The sequence below is a fragment of the Gopherus flavomarginatus genome, chromosome 3, assembly GCF_025201925.1.
Source record: "Gopherus flavomarginatus isolate rGopFla2 chromosome 3, rGopFla2.mat.asm, whole genome shotgun sequence".
NCBI lineage: Eukaryota > Metazoa > Chordata > Testudines > Testudinidae > Gopherus > Gopherus flavomarginatus.
The window spans coordinates 241,068,009-241,084,914 of record NC_066619.1 but is presented as its reverse complement, the minus strand read 5'-3'; the positions used below and the strand labels follow the sequence as shown (position 1 = coordinate 241,084,914).

At 38.1% G+C, this 16,906-nt stretch overlaps 1 protein-coding gene across 3 annotated transcripts in view; it reads left to right on the top strand.

The window, feature by feature from the left end:
* The window catches only part of UBE2K (ubiquitin conjugating enzyme E2 K), a 95,802-nt gene extending 79,876 nt beyond the window's left edge, over positions 1-15,926 (top strand). For all 3 annotated transcript variants that reach the window (XM_050948089.1, XM_050948087.1, XM_050948088.1), the window contains 3 exons: positions 8,031-8,130; positions 14,021-14,149; positions 14,576-15,926. In XM_050948089.1, coding sequence (XP_050804046.1) covers positions 8,041-8,130; positions 14,021-14,149; positions 14,576-14,650 — 294 coding nt within the window. In that variant the 5' untranslated portion in view covers positions 8,031-8,040 and the 3' untranslated portion in view covers positions 14,651-15,926. The remainder of the gene's footprint in view (positions 1-8,030; positions 8,131-14,020; positions 14,150-14,575) is intronic.
* The last annotated feature ends 980 nt before the right edge of the window (positions 15,927-16,906 follow it).

Here is a 16,906-nt window from a genome sequence, read left to right as displayed (position 1 = left end):
TTACCCAAAGTGCGGTGCGGCTGCAGTTGTGCAGATTCCACTCACTCAGACCGCGGGGACAGGAACCCCTTGGTCAGCCGATCCCCAGACAGAGACGGCACCCAGACTCAAACACTCCACAAGAGGACAGATAGACACAGAGACAGGACAGTCCTCAGTCCGGACAAAATACAGAAATAATTACCTGACCAGATTCCTGATGTCAGATCCCAGGATCCCTACCAGAACAGAGTGGGAACCAACAGGTTCGATGGCGTAGACCTCACTGTGGCTGTGCGCCTTTCCGCTCTAGTGGGGGACCGCTTGGGCCAAACGCCCAGGTGCCGGCTGCCACGGTCATCCCACAAAAACAGTCAGGAATCACACAGCCCCAGTGAAGACGGTTGCCATTTCGGTGGGACCTCCAAATTGTCAAAGTTAGAATCAGGACTCACAATTTGTCAGACCACTCTGTTTTATTAGCACAGCGCTCTGCCAATAGCATTCAGAATATGTGAGCACCATGCAAGGCACAAACTATCTTATTTATACAGATAAAAGAGCGGGAATTAGACAAAGGGACAAAGAAAGCAAAACTGTAAAATTCACCTGGGGCACAGCATGCATATCCTACTTCCTTACTAACTCTTATGGATTTGAGGCTAATACTTCACCAATTGCCCTTAAATGGTGCAATTGTTCTATGTGAATGTCTGTATTCCTGTCACCTGGATTGCAGCATTCCAACAGTTTTGCTTAAAGGTACAGACAGCATTTCTTTAATCCTTTCTATTTTCACAATATAATTCATTCTACTTTCACAAGTGACACTCTTATGTTTAAAAAAAAATTGTTTACTGTACTGCAGAATTTAACATTACAGTGATATTTGCTGATTTAATTATTCTTAGACTGAGAAATACCACAATACATTTGCTTATGTGAGTAGGATGAAAGACTGCATTTAAAAAAGTGACACACACAAAAAATTCTTGATAAATGGATTGCACTCAGTATTAAAGGTAGAATGGACAGCTACCAGACTTGAATGTTTTATGCATTTGGTTCTGGGAGCTGTAGTTCATAAGTTTTTCTTGTCAGATATTTGAAAAGTATTACAAGATCTGATTTTGAAGCATAACTTTAACTTGTAATGGTTGTACTAAATATTCCTATTGTTGCCAGTATGATTAAAACTGGGGTCAAACTCTGACACACATCTGTGACATTGAGGCCTATAGGAGTTACAATTGTGCATATGAGGGCAGAATTTAAGTCTAAATGACTTGATATTTTTTTCTTTGTTTTTTTTAGGGGTGTGTGTGCGGGGGGGTGGGGAATGAACTGGATATGACAAACTGACAATATCCTGTAATTCTTTGAACAAATCTTATGGAGTTAAGAAACTTTATTGAATTAACTTAAGCCTCACTGACTTAGAGTTAATACTTTTGGAGGACACTGTATTAAAAATGGAATTGTTTGTGTTGTGGCCTTGTAGGTACTTTCCCTGGTAGGAAGGCAGATGTTACTGTACATCCTCCATTATCAATCCTTTGAAGCCACCTCCCTGAAAAAATTTACATATACTAATTCAGACTGGATTCACCAGGGACCAACAGACAAAAGCTATTTATCCAGAAACCATGGTTTTAAATTGGCTCTTGCCGCCATCCTGATCCAGCAACTGGAGAGGATACCTGGTTGAAGGAGGGCCCCAATCCTTAGGGTAAGGGTGGAAGAGCTGGGCATGCTGAGTTCCCATAAGCTTGAGGGTTGGTTCTGAGCTGAGGCTGTAATGAACTTGTGACCACAAAGGAAACACTGGGTGTGAGGGGTTGAAGAAATGCTCCTGCAAAGCCCATGTTAGAGTTGAGGTAATGTATGATAAGCTTATTAGCTAGGGTTTCCAGCTTTCTAATCGCACAAAACTGAACACCCTTGCCCCGTCCCTTCCCTGAGCCCCAGTCCCTGCCCTGTGCTCACTCCATCCCCCCTACCTCCATCACATGCTCTCCCCCCACCCTCACTTGCTCATTTTCACTGGGCTGGGGCAGGGTTAGGGTGTGGGAGGGGGTGAGGGCTCCAGCTGGGGGTGCTGGCTCTGGGATGGGGCTGAGGGATTTGGAGTGTGGGAGGGAACTCCAGGATGTGGGAGGGAGTATGGGTTGTGTTCTGGGGCTAGGGCCAGAAATGAGGGTTTCAGGATGTGGGAAGGAGCTCCAGGCTGGGGCAGGGGGTTGGGGTATGAGAGGAGTGAGGGGTCTGGGGTGGGAATGGGGATGAGGACTTGGGGTCCAGGAGGCGGCTCCGGGCTGGGGGAGGGGGTTAGAGTGTGGGCTACAGGCAGCATTTACCTCAGGCAGCTCCCAGGAAGTGGTTGACATGTCTCTCTGGCTCCTAGGCTGAGGCATGGGCAGGTGGCTCTGCATACTGCTCCTACCCACAGGTGCTGCCTCTGCAGTTCCCGACCAATGGTTGCTGTGGAGCCAGTACTCAGGGTGGGGGCAGCACACGGAGCCCCCTTGCCTGCCCCTATGCCTAGGAGCTGGAGTGACATGCCAGGAGCTTCCTGGGAGCCACATGGAGCTAGATAGGGAGCCTGCCAGCTCTGCACCAACTGGACTTTTAATGGCCCCGTCAACAGTGTTGACCAGAGCTGCCAGAGTCCCTTTTCGACCAGGTGTTCCAGTCGAAAACCAGACACCTGGCAATGCTATTATTAGCATGTGTGTAGGTTCTTTTATTGTTTGTAGTGTTTTTTCTGTAATACTTTTTATCTTAAGAATAAAGTAGGCTTGCATAGGAAGTGCTATTATGCCTTATAATTGTAGCAGTTATACCTTATTAACCATCTCTGAAGAGAAGGCAAACAAGTGTCCTTGGACATCTTGTCTGTGCTAGGAATGACACAGTGAAGGCAGGGAACTGTGTAGCCTGGAAATACCCTGTTCGGAAGGGAGAGAGATGTGGGTCTCCACCCAGAAAGGCAGTGTATGGGGAGCTGGAAGCTTGAGAGTCATTGAGGATAAATACAAAAGTAATTTCCCTGAACTGGGTTCATTTTCATTAGCTGTATTTGTGCCTGGTACAACTTCAAATAGTTGAATATATTTGTATAGTTGTGTTGTTTTTTTGGGATAATGGCTTTCATATTCTAATGAACATGATTAACAGTGTTGTGTTATTAACTTCAATACTAAATTTCCTGTTGGCAGGAGATTTTTTCAGCTTTTAAAGTAGCTTCTTCGAATGATCTTGTAGTAAGTCTAATAAATTTCTCTCAGTGGTAAGTTTTTTGAAGCTGAAATTCTCTGCAGCCGTGAACGCTCGTGCTCTTTGTGAATTTGTAAATACTCCTTTTACCTCAGCTTTGAATGCAAGCTTGTTAAATAAGCTCTTGCAGGTAGAGGTACTTTAAGGTGGTCTATTCAAGAGATCTGTAAAGCAGTTTCACCATACAACATGTTGACATTTGAGCTAATATTCTGTTTTACTACTATGAGAAACTTAAGGTTTAAAGAAAAATTAATTTATCTGATATTGCTCCTTAATTGGCACTGAAGACAACTTTATATGAATATCTGGAACATCTGTTAGGGCTGCAGATATTTATTATGGTTATTTCACAGCAGGAATATTCTAGCGGGAATATAAAAGTATGCAGTAAGTCTTGGTCTTGAGCAGTCTAATGTTGTTGAGTTGTTTGATGTGGACTTTGTATCTACCATTAGCCTTTATAAATAAGATACTGAACATCCTAATGTTGGTTAGGTTAGAAGAGCTTTTCGGTGGGCTATCTGGTCTGTCCCTTAGCATCATGGCAGAAGCAACTATATTATTCTCAAATAATTCCTAATAGGTGTCCAGCCTTAACTGTCTTCCATGATGATGACTTCACAATCACGTTTTGCAACTCACTTCATTATCTCACCATTCTTCTTAAAGTTGTTTCTAACCACCAACTTAAGCTTTCCCTTTTATAAATTATACCCATAACTACTTGTTCTGCTCTTCTTTGCTAATGAGAGCAGCTGATCCTGACTCTTTCTAATATCCATCAATATATTAGTGAGCAGCCATCTCTTTTCCCTCTTTTCTTTAGATGGCTAAGACGACAAAAAAGTGCCCTGTAATTAAGGGAATTAGGAAGCAAGAATTCTATTTTAAGCTGTCCCACAAACTTCTTGTTTAGAGGTTATTTAGCTTTATTTCACAGATATGGAAACTAAAGCATAGAGATGAAAGTTTTTTCTTAGAGATGTTGAGGCTATATCAGTCTTCATAAAGAGCGTGTCGATATCCTGAGAGTGGAAGGTTTTCTGTCAGTGTAAATTGTTTGTATTGAATATCACCAGTTTTGTAGCCATTCCTCATCTTATTTTCCAATGTTTTTATTGTGGAGTGTCATGGCTGAGAGATGAAACTTTGAAAATAGCTGAAATCACATTTTAAACTAGTTAGGTTTTTTGAATATGTAGCTGAATCACTTTGCCTGATTTGTAAAATTCAAGAGTCCTTTGAGAGCTAGCACCTAGGACTATATTTGATTGGATGAGGTGTTTATTTGTGGTATTACTCACCTTAGAAATTGGAATGTCAAAAGTCCATCAAGTCCCAACACACTTGATGAGAAGTTCATCCAATATCTGACAGACTTGACCGAGTGCTCCATGGATCTGACAGTCTCTTAACATCACAGACAGCATGGTGTAGTGTGTTTAGCAGAGGCTGCAGTTAGGAGTTTCTGAACTCTACTTCAGCTCATACACTATACTATATAGACACCACCTTTTGTCCAAGGATCTCTTTCTGCTTTACAAACCAAATTATGCCTCCCAATACTCTTGTGAGGTGTCTATGTATCATCTTTATTCCTGTGAGATGGAAGTTAGGAATTTGAGGCTCAGATAAATGAAGAGACTCATCTGTGTCATAGCTGTGCTGAAAACCCAGGTCTCCTGACTTGCATTCTCAGTTTAAATATTTGCAGTGACACACCATTAATTTCCTTCTCCATTAGTTTGAGACGACTTCCATAAAGGGCAGTGCAGAATACCTTTTATTTAGTTCAGGCAACGTAATCATGAAACCAATTACCGGTGGTAGAACTTCTTGTAAAGTCCCTCTTGCATAAATAAAATTTAATGGAAATGGAAATAATGTAGTAAAAATGCTGTTTGACTGAGAAATAGAGCTTTAGTTAGATTTTACAGCTTCTAAAATTCCTTGTGTAAATCTGTTTAAGTGCATGATATTCATTCAAGTACACAAAGACAAAAAGGATTAGAGTTCAGTGACATCTAAGTGTTTTATAAATTGAAAAACTTGTTTTTTTCTATTTAGAGCTGCAGGCAAATGTTCAGCATGTTCATCAAATATTCATTTAATAGAAAAAGCATTATAGTAAATAGAAACTTGTACTGTAGTGAATTTTACATTTGTCATCAGTCCATACTCTAGATCAATTCAATCCAAAATCTACTCTTAATAGGATTGACAGCTACATTATGATTTTATAGACTTTTTCTGCAAAATGTGCATATGCTGTTTTCTCCTCACAACACACTGAAGTATAAAAGTGTTTTCATGTATACTTTAATGCCTAGGTACTCAGTTTTGTGCCATCATAGTTTGAAGAAAAAATTTCAGATGCTTTGTATTATGATTTAATTAAACTTTCTGTATAGTTAAGATTTCATAGCAAGGTTAAAGAGCTGCTTTAGTAACTAAATATTCATTATAAGCCTGTTTGTTTTTTAATCTTGCCAGTCAATCTCCAACTTACTTTAGAATAATGAGTAAGAAAATTCTACCTGTAACATCAAATATGGCATTTGCTGGAAGTGAAACAGTCTGAAATTTTTGGAAAAATCTGCCTAAATATTTGAGAAAAGTGAGAGTTTGAAAAATGAGAATTTTCACTTTTGTGAAAGCAGCAAGGCTGCATGACTACCTTTGTAGGAGTTTAAAGACTAATTAATCTTTCAAAGCTTAGAGCCTCTGTAGAGTTAATGAAGTCTGCAAAGTCAGCCTGACGGACTTTGAGAAGGCAGCAGATGTAGCTGTGAAAAACTAGGGTGTAATACTACCAAGCAGGAGACAAGATATGCTAATTTAAACATCTGTCACTTGGGATATAATCATTTGCATTTTGATGGAGAAGAAAATACCATAGTTCCTCACGGAAGTGGAGGGAGGTTTATCAGTTTTCTATAATGTTAAAGAAATTCCCAGGCAGAATCTTTGAGGAAGTTACAAATACGTGGAAATACATAGTTAAGGTTCCACAAACAACTTTAACTGACATTGTATTGGCACCTATATTTTATCTGTCTACCAGCAGTCTCTGCATCCAGCACATTGTCATGCCACAATACTTGGTTTGTTTTTCCATTATGGACAACACATTGTGAACTTTTCTACTGGAAATACAGATCTGTAAACTGCTTCCAACTTATCACATTTGTGCCATCAACCCAAACTCTTCTCCACCCACACTTCGACAACTGGTATTGCATCATTTCCTTTTTTTCTTTCTCTGTATGCACTCCAGAAAGAACGTTACCAGATCCACTGTTAATTGGACTGTCTGTGTTCCAACCGCAAAGAATAATGTGCCTCTCATATTTCACAATACATTCCTCCTTCATAACCACACATGCCTCAAACACTGTGTTGTAAGAGACTCATTTCTGTGTACCATCTCTGAAAGTACCTAAATGTAAAATAGCTGTATGTGTAATGTACTGGGCATTGTGTGCCATGTCCACCTCTCTCCCTAGCCTGATCCACAGTGAGAGTCTACTACAGCCCCCAGCTATACAGCCTGACTTTTCAGCTGAAGCTGTAGAAACTCATGCTTTTAGCTCTTTGGGTACCTGGTTTAATATCCAGTATGTTGACCAAGATGACAGCTGTTTCATATACATCTTATATACCTGAATCTCTAGGTAAATCGAGGGATGGGTATTGGGTCAGAGTAAAGCTTAACTGTGAAATCTTAAATATAAATTTCCAGATTTTTCAAACTTAGGTTTTTTAATAAAAATTTTCAAATGAGATTTGATTGATTTGACTATGGTTATTTATAGTTTTAACTCAGCGTTTTGTCTGGAATTCAACATAAATTCCTGAAGCCTCTGACTCTAAATGCACATAGAATTTGAGTTGAATAAGGCCTTCATCTCACAGTGAGATCTCTGTGGTCAAATATCTGCACTTCTAGAGCACCACTGACCTCTGTAGGGCTCTTTGCATCTGCAAGTCTCTTGGCCAGGATCTTATTGCAGGTTCAAGGCCCAAATCTGCCTGGTGACATAAGGAGTGTTTTTCTATCCTAATGTTTTACAATTTTTGTTAAAATTGTGGCAGTGCCCTCAGCCTGACATGAAGAAAAGTTATGCTAGTGGTCTTCCGTTAATATGAACTTCAGAGCTACATTTACAACATTAATTGCTTAAAATTGGGGAAAATATTCTTTATAAATTAAATGGCCATTAAATTTGGACTGTGTTAACACTGTTACCTGATGGAAAAAGTTAGTTTGTGAATATAAAATTCATCCATTTGTAACTAAAAGTTAAAAACAAATAAGCCTCTATTTTTGTACGTTTGTACATCATTTGGCCATTTTGCTACAGAGACCGAAAGCCAGCAGAGGGAGCACACACTGAGTAACCAATATAATTCCCAGAGCAATGCTGACAGCAAGGAAGAAAAGGAGGCAGACTTTAGTTGGCTTTTATTTAATCAGAAGCAAACGTAACCTTTTGCAAAATTAAAAAAGGACAAACTGTTAAACCGGGAAATGTTAGTTCCAGATTTCTAAGAAAGTTATTATTAAGAAGGGAGAGTGTTAAAATACATACTAAGAACTCTAAAAAATAAAATATGAATGGTATCCCATTGTAAATTGCTGCACTTCCAAGTTAGTCATGCTTGTGGTTCCCAGTATTTTTGTTCCTTTTGTATGGTATTAGTAGAACACATCAAACATAAGTAAAAAAGACCCAGATTTCAGTAAAGCCGTTTTCAAACTTCAATTTTAGGGCAGCAGCAATGACTCTAAGGACAGTGTTGTTATCATTGCAAGCACTGTTGGCAGCTGCAGAACCAGACGATCCACAAGATGCAGTAGTGGCAAATCAGGTAAGATGTTCAGTGAACTATGTCAAACAAAAACGTTTTATTATTTATCTTCCTCTTAAAGGGGCCTTGTCTATTAATATTTCATTCCAAATTTAGGTTTTGGAGAATATAGCTTTTATAGATATTAAGGCCAAATGACAAACTGTTTTTTAAAAAAATAAACCCTTCTCCTTTGCTATTTTTGCAACCCCGACAGTCAGCATTGAGAACCTGGAAGTGATTCTGGTTATAATAAAATGAAGTTTCATTTGTGTTTGTTTTTCCTTATTTAGTCTGAGAGAAATGCAAAGTCTAAACAGCATAATGAAAAGTTACATTGAATTAAAAAAAATCATCTTAAATAATCTAAAGAGTTATGAAGGAAGCATCCTATGTATTTGATGTTTGCAGACTCTCAAATTAACTGTTTTAGTTAATAACCTAATTGATATTAATAGAATTGTAGTTGGCTTGTAAAACTGGCTGGCCCAGTATTCAGAGACAGAAAGCAGCATTAGCTTGAAAATAGTCTTAGTGTAATGTATTTTACTAGAACTCACGTGTGGCCATTTAAAAATTTGTTGAAAACTAGATACAATCAATCCACAAGTAAACATTTTGTTAACTTCTGTTGAATAAAACCCCAAACATTGCTTCTGTAAGTCAGAGGGTAAAAGGTGAAGGCCCCTGTGTACTTCATAGTGACAAAGGAAAAAAGCAGAGTGCTTCCAGTATCTAGTAAGCTTGTACATCTGACTTACATGTGAACATCCTATAGAGCAGGGGTTCTCAAACTGTGGGTTGGGACACAAAGTGGGTCGTGACCCCGTTTTAATAGGGTCACCAGGGCTGGCTTAAGACTTGCTGGGGTCCGGTGCCAAAGCCTGAGGGCTGAAGGGCTCAGGTTACAGGCCCTCTGTCTGGGGCTGAAGGCCTTGAACTTCAGCTTTGGCCCCTTGCCAGGGGCGGTGGGGCTCAAGCTTTGCCCCTCTCCTCCCCTTTCCTGGGGTTGTGAAGTAATTTTTGTTGTCAGAAGGTGGTTGCAGTCCAATGAAGTTTGAGAACCCCTGCTCTAGAGTATGGTTAAAAGTGTGGAGTCATACCTTTGAAATTCTGGACAAGAAGTGTAAGGGTGCCAGGACGACAGCTGAGCAAATAAGGGTCTTTTTGGTTCCCTGGCAATTCCAAAAAATCAAAGAAATTGTTGTAGATTGAACAAAAGATTTTATTTAGTTTGAGCATTTCTTTTACTTTTAAAATACAATTTACAAAATGTGAAGCAAACAATTGAAAATATCAAAACTGAACATTTTCAGATAACTTTTTTTACAAGACAGTTTTGGCAAAACGTTATGATGCCACTAAATTTTGCCCAGCTCTAGTCAGGGCCCCGTTTCTCAGTGGTTTTCAAACTTTTGTTCTGTGACTCCTTTCACATAGCAAGCCTCTGAGTGTGAACCCCCTCTTATAAATTAAAAACACATTTTTATTTATTTAACACCGTTAAAGATGCTGGAGGCAAAGTGGAGTTTGGGGTGGAGGCTGACAGTTCGCGATCCCCCCCATGTAATAACCTCATGACCGCTGAGGGGTCCTGACCCCCAATTTAAGAACCCCTGCCTTATCTGACTTGTCACTCTAAGCTGGCAGGTTTTTGAAAGATTTACAGTAGTTCCCTACTATGCCAAACTTACTTTCAGAAAAAAGCAGACAGACCAAATTGAGATCAGTGCTTCACTACCTGGGAGAAGCTGTTTCAGAAACTACACCAAAGTTCCTGCTCTCAGTAGCAGGTGCAGATGTCCTAGAAAGCACTGATATAACAATTTTGTAATGCTTGCTGTGTGAACGAATGCACCCAAGCAGTTCTTTCAGAGCCTGAGTTGCTGAGTGCATGCCTGAATTGTTGCAAAGGCAAGCAAGGCTACCAAATACTTTGTATAAAGCATGTCTGCACTAGTTTCCTTGCTCAGTGTACATTCATCCTTGCTCTCACGTTGTTGTTGTTTTTCTGTTTAAAATAAAAACTGTATTGCTCCAGCAATGACAGCTGAAATATTATTTCCCTCCCTACATACTGACAGTGGGATTTACAAGGCAGTCTAACAATCTTCTAGCAATACTGAGGGTGAAGAGATATTTCTCTTCAGAAATGAAAAATCTTTGTACCTTTTGCCAAAAGTTCTCCTTTTGGGTTAAACCACTGAGTGCTGAGGAACAATGCTCCGTGCCACTTCACACAAGGGTTTTATGGTGGGCTGGTGGGGGCATGCCCAGTGATTCTGTGGCTCTGCTGTTGTAGGGAGGATTCCGATGTCCCCACCTCCTGCAAAGATGGACAGGTTTTGCAAACGTATAGATTTAGCTCTTAATTACAACAGTTGGTGTTTTTACATGCAACTGTCACTAATGTGTTCATGTAAAGCAGGGGTAAGAAACCTATGGCATGTGTGCCAAAGATGGCACATGAGCTGATTTTCAATGGCACTCTCACTGCCCGCGTCCTGGCTACCGGTCCAGGGGGCTCTGCATTTTAATTTAATTTTAAATGAAGCTTCTTAAACATTAAAAACCTTATTTACTTTACATACAACAATAGTTCAGTTATATATTATAGACTTAGAGAAAGAGAACTTCTAAAAACGTTAAAATGTATTACTGGCATGTGAAAAACCTTAAATTAGAGTGAATAAGTGAAGACTTCGCACACCACTTCTGAAAGGTTGCCAACCCCTGGTGTAAAGAATAAAAGTTTGCAAAGAAACTAATTTAAATATAATTTGTTATACAATAGTTTTATATATTTTCAGATTAAACATTCACAAGGATAACCCCCCCACACTTGTTGGAATGTCACTTTCACAGAGACAAGGTGGGTTAGGTAATATCTTTTATGGGACCAACTTCTGTTGGTGAAAGACGCAAGCTTTGGAGCCACACAGAGCTCTTCTTCTGGTCTGGGAAAAGTACTTCCAGTGTCACAGCTAAATACAAGGTGGAAGAGATTGTTTAGCGTGAGTAGTTAGCACACATTCTAAGGGACCATTCAAGGTGAAGTAGCCGGTTAATATCTCTGCTGTCATAGGACAAAAAGAGGGAGTTAGTGAGTTACAGCTTGTTGTAATAAGCCATAAATTCAGTGTGTCTGTTGAGTCCATGATTTCTTGTCTCTAGCAGTTATGAATTTAAGCTCCCAGGCTCGTCTTTTGCAAGTGTTGTGCAGGTTTCCTCTGAGGAGCAGGACTGTATCAGGTGTTAATGGGTCACTCTATCTTGAATGGTCCCCGAGAATGTGCTTTAACTATGCAGGCTAAACAATCTGTTCCATCTTGCAGTAAGCTGTACCTGAAGGAGAGCGCTCTGTGACTTGAATTTAGTCCAATAAAAGATATTGCCTCATCCATCTTGTCTCTCTAATATCCTGGGACTGACATGGCTACAACTATACTGCGTGTATTATCATAAACATTTTAAATTCATGAATTTATTTGCACGTGTTGAAGTACCATGTTTCCATGTAATAGACATAGGGTTCCAGCTATGCCTCCTGCAGATGATGGGATTTAAAGCCAAGAAATGTCCACAACCAAGTCTAGTTTTAGAACTTTGCAGCTCATTTAAGTGCAGTACAGCAATCTAAGGATCTAGATGCAGAAGTGTATGCAAATTTTCCCTGCTAAATTTCTCAGTCAGTTACCAGATATTTACCAGTAACTACAGACACTTGTGCATGTTCCTGAAGGATTAAAACCTAGATTTGAATAAGGTTGTTATGCAAAAATTCTCCATTAAACAATTTTAAACTTTTCCTCTTCTCACAATGAAGCCTAGAAAGCAAACAAATGAACTAATAGTGTTCTGAAATATGTATTTTAAAATATAGCTGAAAAGAAACCTTCATGGATTTATTTTTGGATCTCAGGGAAGGAACAGGCAAAAACTTTAGGATGCTATTAATAGTTAAGTATTTATTTTTTAAAAGAACAAACTTTTTGTGAACATTTGGTTTGTTTAAACTTTCCTTCAGTTGTAATGACAACACAGTGTTATTTATTGGCCACTCCATGAAATGGATTGCTTCCAGTTTAGGGGACTTTCCCCAACCTTAATGTAGTCCTCTTCATCTGTTACCATTGCATTTTTTAAGGAGCATTGCTTTGTAAATTATTGTAATGTATAATTCATTTTGAGATTATACGAATGACAGATTGTAACCTTGGGGCAGGGACACACTTTTTTGGGGCAGGGGAGGTGGTGTACAGTGCTTAGCACAATGGGGATCTGGTCCATGAGTGATCTCGGCCAGTGGTGTACACACTCTTGGGGGTACTCAGAGGTCTTCCAGAGGGTACATCAACTTCTGTAGATACTTGCCTTGTTTTACAACAGGCTACGTAAAAAGCATTAGCGAATCAGTGCACACTAAAATTTTGTAAATGATTTGTTTATGCTGCTTTATATACTACACACTGAAATGTAAATACAATATTTATATTCCAATTGTTTTATTTTATAATTACATGATAAAAATGAGAAAGTAAGCAATTTTTCAGTAATGTGCTGTGACACTTTTTTGTATTTTTATGTCTGATTTTGTAAGCAAGTAGTTTGCAAGTGAGGTGAAACTTGGGCGTATGCAAGACAAATCAGATTCCTGCAGAGGGTACAGTAATCTGGAAAGATTGAGAGCCACTATCCGAATGGTACCATAGTACATATAACTTATTGTAATATAAATACAAAAAAAAAAGTAGTACTAATTTCATGACAGTGTTATACAGATTTAAAATGTCTGATGTTTCCTTGTATAAAAGACGTTCAAAACAATAACCAACCATACATTTCAGTGTCCTTCATGATATGCCCCAGGTCTGTACCTCTCTATCTTTAAATCATACATGGACAACGTTTTCCAAGCACGGTCACACTGGTCAGTACTCACTGATCACATTATTCAGGACCCTAAAAAATGCACACCTATAAGAAGGTGGAATTTAAGAGAGATTTTTATTTCAAAACAATGTGATTTAAACTTGCTGTGAAAGTATGTAAATCTCCAATTTTAAAAAACTTATTAAATATAAGGATTACTAAAACAGGAAGCTCCTGTCTTGCTGATCTGAAAATGTAATTTGTGACAAATGAAGCGTACCTCAGCTTTTGAATGCCTGACACATGCTAGAAACTTTCATTGTTGTTTTAAGGTAAAGTTCTATTACTTATTAGAAAAAATTCTTTTTGGCAGTATTAGTGTAAAATACTACTGATATCTTCCACACAATTTCTCTAGTATGTAAACCTTCCTTCAAAACAGTGGCAGGTTTTCAGCCATTGCCATGTGACCATCTGTTTCTCAGCTCTTTCTTTTTTCTTTCCACAAATGATACCAGTATATATACTTCCCAGGAGGAAGTCCAGTAGTAAAACGGCAACCCTCATTGAGACACTGCAAACCCTTTCTCAATAATGAAGGTTCTAAAAAAAGATAGTTTAAAAAAAAAAAACCTTAATTGGGGGAAACACTGTAATATAGTGTGTGCGCAATTCAGTGAACATTACAACACAGTTTCTGCTCTCAGCTACACTGGTTATGCATATTGTGTATCTGGACAACTATCAGTGTAGTTACTCTGGCGTTATGTCAGTAACTGAGCAGAACTGGTTTGTACAAGTAAAATATAAATGCAAACTCATTGTTACCTGATACTTGTGAGTAATGTTTGTGTAGGTTTGAATCCTCAGCAACTAACCAAACACTCCAAATTTCATTTTGGAACTACTACTTATTACAAGATTTGAAGATACTATATATAGAAGGAATTATAGAATGGAATTTGCCGAAGTCAACTAGCCTTTTAATTGGACTTTGCTGAATAGTTATATGAATTCACTTTTTTCTCTTTTTGTATAGTACAAACAAAACCCAGAAATGTTCAAACAGACAGCTCGACTTTGGGCACATGTGTATGCTGGAGCACCAGTGTCTAGTCCAGAATACACCAAAAAGATAGAAAACCTTTGTGCTATGGGCTTTGATAGGGTAAGTATGTGTGTATATATGTGTACTTTTTTTTACAAGTTAGAAGCAGGGCAGCCATATATGTAATATGAGCTATAGTTCAAATTATTATAAAAGGTTTGCTACTTTCATAGCCATCAGTAACTCTGATCACTTTATTTTGCTGACAGTTTGTTTTTCTTCTTGGTGACGACTGGATGTTTAACATACTTTATTAGTACATAAGACATTGTAATTTAGTAATTTTCATTTTATAATTAAATGGATTTTTCTAAGCTTTTAATGGTAAAAATTTTCAGTTGAAACTGAAACGACTGGTAATTTAGCAAATATAGACCTTGATAAATGTGTGAAGTCTTCAGTCTACTTTCAGTGCTACAGCTGGGTTTATGTGAAGAGCAACTTCACACCCTGAAAAATCTCACTTTCTTTATTTTGTCTTCACAGAATGCAGTAATAGTGGCCTTGTCTTCAAAATCATGGGATGTAGAGACTGCAACAGAATTACTTCTGAGTAACTGAGCCATTTAAAGAGCTGCTTCTGTAGTCCAGCTTTCCCTTTCTGAGGAGCATCACCATCTGTTATTTTTAGGATTCTATATAGATTCTCTTTTAAAACTGGCACTCTTGCCTGACGATGCTATCTAAGCACTATTGGAGACTGAAAAACCGCTCTGTAAATAAAGCTAATTAAACGTCTGTGTAAATTTAAAAGGGGAAATACTTTAATTTTTTCTTACTAAATATTGTAAAAATTCTTTGAGCTCAGCTAAAACAATGTGGGGGAAACATGCCTACTTTAGTGTTTAGCAGTGTGACCAAGCCTAGCAGGAATTTGCTTCAGGATTTTGATTTAATTATTCAGATAACATTTTTGAGTGTCAAAGTCATCAAAATTGTTGGTGTCACTCATCACAGCTATCTTACTGTTTTTAACATGGATCCTATGTGCCTGTGGATTGACCTATATTTGCATGCTTGTACTTTACTAGATATTTTAGATAGGGTAGCTGAAGAGAGCACCATTTAAGTACTTGAATGTTCTTGTTAACTTTTTTCCTGAAAGCCGTTTCAAGATTTACCCAAAGTTCAAAATGGTGACCTGTTCAGAACTTTCTTAGTCAGGTGACTGGGAAATCTGCTTATCTGTCCTCCCCAACGACACAAACCTAAAATACCATTCTGGATTCCTTTCCATAATCTGTGGGTCTGGGTGCCCTTACTAGTAGCTTAGTTACCACTTTAAATGGTATATTTTGAATAACCAGTAAATGTGTTTAACCATCATACTTGCTACACAATCATATATAAAGGTTTGGTATGTTCGGACATAGCACAAAAAAGTGGCGCTGCTTTTTTTTTGGGGGGGAGGAGGGGGATGTTGAAGTCAGAACTCCAATAAATTTGGATAATATGAATTCACTGGATTTGGGGGAAGAACTGATTCTCTGGTATACTGAGAATTTAAGGAAAAAAAATTCAATTTTTTTTTTTTGAGTACTTGCTATGATGCAATCAGCTGTTTTCTGCAACAGCTTTCTAGCTTTATTTTGAACTTCAGTATAAGGATTGCTTACCGGGTACTTTAAAAATTCACTCTTTGCATTTTTCCCTAGTTGATACATGGAGGCTGTGTTGGTATTTTTACTGTACATACTTCAAATGCACATAGAAGTAGAAGTGTGTTCTCAGTTTAACTTTCTTTTGGGTTGATGTTTCTGATAAACGAAAACTGAAATTACCATCGCGTGTATATACTCAGTCTTTCTATTCGTATTAAAATTACATTTCATCCTGAGTTTAAAAGCTTGAAAATTATTAGTTTGCAACTTCAAATACTAGTACATCTATCTAAAGAAAGTTGTAATGTCTTTATGGATACAGTTGGATACTTCTGAAAATGCATCAGACATGAAACTTTCAGCTAAAACAGAGAGAGAAGAAACTTAGTGGAGACGGGATTGTGGATGGTAGTGTACCATAAAAGGCTTCTTTTCTGTGACTGTCTTCTCTTAAGCAATAGTCTAATAAGTGTACATTCATTTTGCTTGAACTATAAAATGAGCAGTAAGTGTCATACTTCATAGAAGATCAGGTTTGTAAATGATACTGGAAGCAACAGGGAATATTATTAAACTGTTTGTTAAATATCTGGAGCAAAGTAGATGGGGGAACAGAACTAGAAAATAGAGATGGAAAAGACCTAACTAATGCAGGATGACTCCCTACAGTATTCTATCTAATGTGCTCATACTTTGAAAATACCTGCAGGACACAGACAGTAAATTTTTAACTCATATCGGTGCAATACTAAACCCAGTTGCTATAGTCTTTCTGTACTGCTTTCTAAGGTTGTATTCATTGATCATATTTCTTGAATTTTCCTGCAGTAGTGTAAGTCATTTTCAGAGATGCCAAAGGAAACAAGATTTTTTTTGTCTTTCCTTGATATTTATTTATTTTTTAACAATTAAAAAGCGACTGCTCAACTGGTTTATTAGGTAATAGCTAGAAACAGTAGAAAACTGGCAGTTTTGCCATTTGTGTTAAAATCTCAAGTTACTGTCTTTTTCTGTTATGTAGTTTGATAAGAACATTTTGATCATTTCATTTACATGTTTTTACCCTGGTGGTAATTGTAAATGGCTGACTACTTCTTTCCCTTGTTCTTTGCTGCTATTTATTTATCAAAGGGAGGAACTTGGAAAGCATTAGGGGACATAAAACTTAATAATTATAGCTTCTGGACCTGTCATTTTGATGATAGGATTAGTCTCT